We start from the raw sequence: 7,770 nt of genomic DNA on the forward strand, positions 1-7,770 counted from the left end.
GGAATGAGAAAACACTATCTCATTATGATCCTCGAAATAATCAAAGTGAGCAAGAAGTTGAAAGAATCATTCACTTGCAAAGAATTGCGAATCAATTGCCTGATGCTTTTGTCAATACAAAGAATGTGACAAAGTCACATATACACGCAGAGAATACACCTGTGAAAATTGATGTCCCTGTAGGACCAACAAATATTCAACCTGCAAACGAATCTAAAATACGCCAGAAGCGTGGTCGACCAATTGGTTCAAAGGACACTGTACCTCGAAAAAGAAAGGTACAAGATAAAGAAAATTCAAAAGCTCCCGAAGAAGAAATTCCGGATGATATTGTAAGATAAATCAATGAACCTGGTATAGGAAATATTCCTGAAGAATTGCAAATTGGTGAAAATAATGAGATTTCAACAAATTACATATCATCTCAAAAATTGTGGGATCGAAATAATACAATTATTGATAATGTATTTGTGTTAAATGTGGCCTTTGACATTATGCATAATGGGAATTTAGAACCACAATCGGTTAATGATTGTCAAAAGAGAAATGATTGGCCAAAATGGAAAGAGGCCATACAAGCTGAATTAGATTCATCAGAAAGACGTAAAGTGTTTGGACCCGTAGTTCGAACCCCTAAAAATGTAATCCCAGTAGGATACAGGTGGGTTTTTGTACGAAAGAGGAATGCAAATGACGATATTATAAGATACAAAGCTCGACTCGTAGCCCAAGGTTTCTCGCAGAGACCTGGAATTGACTATGAGGAAACATATTCGCCTGTGATGGATGCCACTACTTTTCGATTCCTGATCAGTTTAGCAGTATCAGAAAATCTTGATATGCAACTCATGGATGTAGTAACTGCTTATCTTTATGGTTCACTTGATAGTGATATATATATGAAAGTCCCTAAAGGACTCAAACTATCAAGAGAAAATAATGCAACTCCCAAGACTATGTTATCAATAAAACTGCATAAATCCTTGTATGGATTAAAGCAATCTGGACGCATGTGGTACAATTGTCTTAGTGAATATTTGTTAAAAGAAGGGTACACAAATAATGCTATTTGTCCATGCGTATTTATTAAAAAAACAGATAAGGGTTTTGCAATTGTGGCAGTATATGTTGATGATCTAAATCTTATTGGCACTCCAGAAGAGCTTGCTAAAACTGCCAATTACTTGAAAAATGAGTTCGAGATGAAAGACTTGGGAAGGACAAAATTTTGTCTTGGACTACAGATTGAACATTTACAAGATGGGATATTTGTTCATCAATCATCATATATAGAGAAGATATTAAAACGTTTTTATATGGATAAGGCACATCCATTAGCATCACCAATGGTTGTTCGATCACTTGATGCTAACAAAGATCCTTTTCGACCGCTTGAAGATGGAGAAAAGATCATAGGTCCAGAAGTACCATATCTAAGTGCGATTGGAGCATTGTCATATCTCGCAAATTATACTCGTCCTGATATAGCATTTTCTGTTAATCTTCTAGCGAGATATAGCTCATGTCCAACCCGAAGACATTGGAATGGTGTAAAACACATTTTTCGTTACCTTCGTGGTACAACCGATATGGGATTATTTTATTCAATAAAATCAAAGTCTTCTTTAGTTGGATATGCAGATGCAGGTTATCTTTCCGATCCACATAAAGCTAAATCCCAGACAGGCTATGTGTTTACACGAGGAAACACTGCCGTATCATGGAGGTCAGTGAAACAATCCCTAACAGCAACATCTTCAAATCACTCTGAGATTATGGCAATGCATGAAGCAAGTAGAGAATGTGTATGGCTGAGATCTATGACGCAACACATCCAAGAATCATGCGGGTTGCCAACAACCAAAGATAGCCCAACAGTTATATTCGAAGACAATACTGCATGCATTGCACAATTAAAAGGGGGCTACATCAAAGGGGATAGAACAAAGCATATCTCACCGAAGTTCTTCTACACACACGAGCTTCAAGAAAAGGGTGATATTGATGTCCATCAGATTTGTTCAAGTGATAATGTAGCTGACCTATTTACAAAGGCACTGCCGACATCAACTTTCAAGAAATTGGTGCACAAAATAGGGATGCATCAGTTAAAGGATCTTAGATGATTGAGATCAGGGGGAGCATCTATTGCTGTACTCTTTTTCCTTCGTTCAGGTTTTTCCCATTGGGTTTTTCTGACAAGGTTTTAATGAGGCAGCACTCAAGACCCCATATTTCTCTGTAGCGATTTGTTAATTCAATAATCATCTAAGGGGGAGTGTTATAGATAATGTGTTGTAGATGATCATTGAGATTAGGTTTATCGTGTTATCTACTATTCAAATCTGTAAATACACTCTATAAATAGAGGCCTCCAATAGTGAATAAAGCACTTCTATTCATTCTCTCAACTCCATATTCTTTATAATTTTAACAAACTAAACTTTATAAATTTATTATTAGAAATAATTTTTTTATTTTTATAAAGTCAAATCTCATGAAATCCCATGAAATCCGACCAGTTTTATAAGAATTTCATTTAGTTAAATAAAATCTCATGAAATCCCATCGAATACCAATCCTATTTTACAATTCCATTTTGCCAAACACTAAAACATTATTTGCAAATCCAAATTCCATCCAAATCCTGTTCACCAAACACAGTGTTAAACTTTGTCTTTGGATGTCTAAAGAATGGAATTGGGAATTGGATTTGGATTTGAATTTGGATTTGAATTTTAAAATCCATGAAATTGAAATTTCATTTTATGTTTGGCAAAAAATTAAAATATATTTTGAAATTTGATAGTATAAATTTTGGATAAATGATATTTTATAAAAAAATTATTAAAAAAAACTTAAAATTTATAATTAAAGTATATGAATTTATTATTAAAATAATTTTATTGGTTCATAAACTCAAATCCCGTGAAATCCGACCAATTTGTCAAGATTTCACTTAACTAATTGAAATCCTGTGAAATCCCAACAAATACCAATCCCGTTTTGAAATCCCAAGTTGCCAAACACTAAAACGGTATTTTCAATTCCAAATTTCACCAAATCCCATCCAATTCCCGTGATCCAAACATAGTGTGTTGTGAAAAAACGTCTTTTACTCTAACGTAGTGTTTGATTCAATTGATGAGATTATTGAATGATTATTAAATGAATGATAAAAGACATGATAAATAAGGATTGATAATTTGTGTCGAAAATAGTATTGTGTTTGGTTTGATTTTTAGGAAGAAAATTAAATAATGGTTTAATTTTTTTTTTTTTTTACTAAAAATACAATTTATATTTTATTGGATGAGTGACTTTTAAGTTGGAAGAAAAGAGTAATTATGAAATTTTTGTGTAAGATAAATAATACTATGGTGGGGGAGGGTTTAGTTAACATACTATAACACAACTTTATCTTTTCTAGGTTAGATTAGTTTGTTTTAATAAAAATCCTACCAAACAATGGATTAAATCAAAAATTACCCACAAACCTATCTAATCCCTTGTACCAAACACTGCATAAACGTATATAAAGATCACATCTAAATTTATCTGAGCTGAAAAAAGGGGAATATTATAGGCTCGTAAGATTAGTCGAACTAAAAATGCATTATAATTTATTTATAATTATAAGAAAGAAAAGGTAAAAAAAAAAAACTAATCATATTATAATCCCATTATCATTAATCCCCAAGATTAGATTAGTAGCTACATTTAATTAAATAATTTATTGGGAAGAGTGGAAAAAGAGGCGTGTTTTTTTTGTTTATTTATTGCATCTTGGAGTAGATGGCGACACCTCATTTTCCATAAACATTCCCAAAATTTTCCAAACCCCCAACATGATTCTCCTCGTTTCGTTTTCGTAGCTCTCCACTCCATTTCTGTGATTTCTGTGATGCAGCCCACCAGCAGAGATTTGCCGGAGATGAACAATCTCAACCCACTCGTCTCTCTTCACAATTCCCAGTTCGATCCGACGTCGTCCCACGACGATTTTCTCGACCAAATGTTCTCCTCCGTTCCTTCCTCTGCCTCTTCCTTCCCCTGGCCCGACGACCACCTGGAGGACCACTCCACCGCCCTTTTGGCTTCCAAGCTCAGGCAGCAGCAGATAAGCAACGGCGCCGCCAAGGCTTTGCTGCTTCAGCACCAGTTGATGCTCTCCCGAGGCCTCGCTGTCAATGACCTCCGCTCTCCGTCCGCTGCCGATATTGGATTTCTCAATATCCCTCATTCCGATCAAGACGATGTCGTTGACGGTTCCTGCTATAAATCTGCTAATCCTGTTAGCCTTTTTTTTAATTATTATTATTATCAATTAAACCGAGTTTTATAACTGCTGTGATTTGTGCACTTAATTTTCAGTTATTGTTCATCACCGTAATGCTTAATCGTCGCGAAATAAATACAGGATCACGATGCCTCAATCAAAGCTCTGTTCAATGGCTTCACCGGATCAATCGGGCATTCTTCAAACCCACCTCAACATCTCCTCCATTCCCAGGTTTTTTTTCCCCAAATTTAATTAATGATACTAGAAAGTAAAATCCATCAACTCCTTTCGCTACGTTTTAGTCGCGATTATCATTTAAACATCAATTAAAATTTTGAAAAGGGCGGAGCATTGCAATCCCAGAAATTCGGGGGAGCGGCGGCGCCGGAGATGAATCAACCGGCGGCGAGCGGTACTAGCGGTGGCGGGACTGCAGGGCAGCCGAAGCAAAGGGTGAGGGCCCGGCGAGGCCAGGCCACTGACCCCCACAGCATCGCCGAAAGAGTAAGTAGTAGTGTACAGTACAAATTTGTTGCGAATTCTGAGTGGGGAAGTTGAAAATTCTATTGTGGGCAGTTACGGAGAGAGAGAATCGCGGAGAGGATGAAGTCCTTGCAGGAGCTCGTACCTAATGCTAACAAGGTAATTTTTTATTCCTTTTTCACTTTATTATTATTATTATTATTATTATTATATATATATATATATATATATATATATATATATATATAAATTTTAACGTGTATACAAGCATCAAAGTTTTGATTTTTTTTTTTTTTGGCCAAGAATTTATCACCACATCCTTCATCGTGTTGTTAGACAAACCAAATTATGAGGTTTTTTCTTGATTGAGTTTTGGTACATGTTTTTTTTTTTTGTGGCTAAAAGCATGGTTAGTTTAGTATGAAGTTTTCTTTAATACTTGGAACTTTTTTAAACCAATAATAAGAGTGTTGGTAGAATCTCATTATTTGCTAATCAATTCCATTCACATGCTGTTTGGTTTTAACCACTATTAAGTTCCAATCCAACCCTCTCACGTGCGGCACGTGTGCATATGGTGGTTAAAAAGGGTATTTGTTTGGTAGCAGTGAGAAGAAGTACACCCACCCCCATCCTTAAAATTCTTGAGTTGGTCCCAAACGTGAATGAATCTTAAATAATTAAAGCAACATGAAGAATGCCGGATCCATCCATAGGGAAAAAAAAAATCCCATTATACATCTTTCATCGTCTCGTTTCGTCCCAACGAAAGAACTCAACCAAACAGTATTGGGACAGAAAAAGTGGGATTGTTCATTCTATCATCATCATCATCATGTCATCATAATATAGGAGATGAGATTAACAATTGTTGTGGGTATGAAATGACAGACAGACAAGGCCTCAATGCTGGATGAGATCATCGACTATGTCAAATTCCTACAGCTCCAAGTCAAAGTACTTCCCTCTCTCTCTCTCTCTCCTCTTTTTAAAGAAATGCTTATTGTTTAATTAAAATATACTTGCATTGATTCTCCAGTTGACAAACTGTAATGGGCAATTAAAAAAATATTCAATCACTTTGTAAAAAGATGGGGGTTATTATTAGTATAATAATTTGTATGTATGTATGTATGCATTGTGCATTAATTATACAACATGATGTAAAATTCTCCCTCTTGGTTAATATTTTATGGTCTGGCCCAGGTTCTGAGCATGAGCAGATTGGGTGGTGCTGCAGCTGTGAATAATCCCCCTCTAGTTGCCGATATCTCCTCCGAGGTAATTTACTTTTACACCCTGGGTAAATTAGAAAATTCTCTTTTCATCAAATTGAACCATTTTTTTTCTATGTTTGTTTTTTTAATATGAGGAAGTGTGAAATTTTAAAAATAATGAGATCTCTGTTAAGTGAATTAAATTTTATTTTGTATTTTATATATATATATTAAATGAAACATGAGTGTACCCCACCCGCACCCTTGGCTGTCCCTCTCCAAATTCTCTATCACCACCACAACAACACAACAAAACCATAAAGCATCACGCGTGCAACTTTTTTCTGATATTAAAACACTCCACTTACGTATATATGTTGATGTTGGGTGTTTCTATTTTAGTAAAAAAAATTTTAAAAAAAACTAAATCAACACTGAATACCATTTCCAGACTATTTGTGAAATAGGAGTTTAATTTTCATGATTTTGAAAATGAAATGAAATTGTATAGGGAGGAAGGAACGGTAACGGAACACAAACGGCTTCGTCGTCGAACAACGACGGCATGACGGTGACGGAGCACCAGGTGGCGAAGCTGATGGAGGAAGACATGGGGTCCGCCATGCAGTATCTTCAGGGGAAAGGTCTGTGCCTGATGCCCATCTCGCTGGCGACCGCCATCTCCACCGCCACGTGTCACACGAGGAGCCACCACCCCGCCTCCAACAACAACCCACTACTCAACGGCGAGGCTGCTGGGCCCACCTCCCCGAGTATGTCGGCGTTGACCGTACAATCCGCCACCATTGCTGCTAACGGCGGAGGAGAAACCTCCCTCAAAGACGCTAATTCTGTTTCCAAGCCGTGAGTTGGAGAGAGTTGACTCTTCTTTTTTTCTATTTTTAACGATTTTTCTTTTTTCTTCGAAGAAAAAAGTTTAAAAGGAGCGGGGAAAAAATGGGGCAAAAAGGAAAGATGGTGGGTGATTATGTTCCTTTTGAACTCTTTGAACTTTCAAGAGTCGTCGACTCCAACAAAATAAGCAATCTTAACTTATTTTATATCATGCTTTGTTTTATCTACTCTTATACGTCAATTCACATTAATTTATGAACAAAATTTGTTAACAAATTGATTTGGACTTAATTCAACCTGAAAAACGACAATATATTGAACTCACAAATTTCTATCCAACGGACATATTGTAATAACAAAATTCAAGTGAAGCATCAGTTAGTTTTTTCTTTGCTAAAAAAAAAAAAAAAGAAGTGAAACATTAGTTTAAGGATTTAGACACCAAGCCAAGTAGAGATTGTTAGAGAAAAATTAACAATTGATAGAGGGTAGAGTACAACTTTTGTGTTCAATCTGATTCACTGTCCTTAAAAGAAAGTTTATCTACATTTTATTTGATTTGAATAACGAAATTTTGTAAGATATTCAATATGAAAATAATCATGTAAATTCACTAGAACAAAGTTGAGAATGAATATGATTGCTAAAGTAAAAGGAAAGAAATGGAATAGCGAATTAGATAATTACTATTTTGGAAGGAGACGTGCAATATTATATAACAATTAAACCATCTCTTCAAACTTTTCAATTCCTCTTCTTCTTCTTCTTTTTTTATTTTTTTTATTTTTTAATGTGAGAACACACATTCGCTATTTTTCGATGTACACTTAATAAATTTTGGATTTGAATTAACGCAATAGTTTGCAAACCATACTAGCCAAGTAAACTACACCGATCAAGTCCTATACAACAGATTCACCCGAGAAAATTTTG

General features: G+C 35.5%; 1 protein-coding gene across 1 annotated transcript; it reads left to right on the forward strand.

Moving 5' to 3' along the window:
* The first annotated feature begins 3,815 nt into the window (after positions 1–3,815).
* LOC140890609 (bHLH transcription factor RHL1-like) lies at positions 3,816–7,037 on the forward strand. Its single transcript, XM_073298525.1, has 7 exons — positions 3,816–4,294; positions 4,421–4,513; positions 4,625–4,786; positions 4,859–4,924; positions 5,657–5,722; positions 5,972–6,046; positions 6,494–7,037. The coding sequence occupies exons 1-7, from the start codon at positions 3,905–3,907 to the stop codon at positions 6,848–6,850; spliced, it is 1,209 nt and encodes a 402-aa protein (XP_073154626.1). The 5' UTR covers positions 3,816–3,904; the 3' UTR covers positions 6,851–7,037.
* Positions 7,038–7,770: the final 733 nt, after the last annotated feature.

The sequence above is a fragment of the Henckelia pumila genome, chromosome 3 (genome assembly GCF_033568475.1).
Source record: "Henckelia pumila isolate YLH828 chromosome 3, ASM3356847v2, whole genome shotgun sequence".
In the NCBI taxonomy this organism is placed as follows: domain Eukaryota; kingdom Viridiplantae; phylum Streptophyta; class Magnoliopsida; order Lamiales; family Gesneriaceae; genus Henckelia; species Henckelia pumila.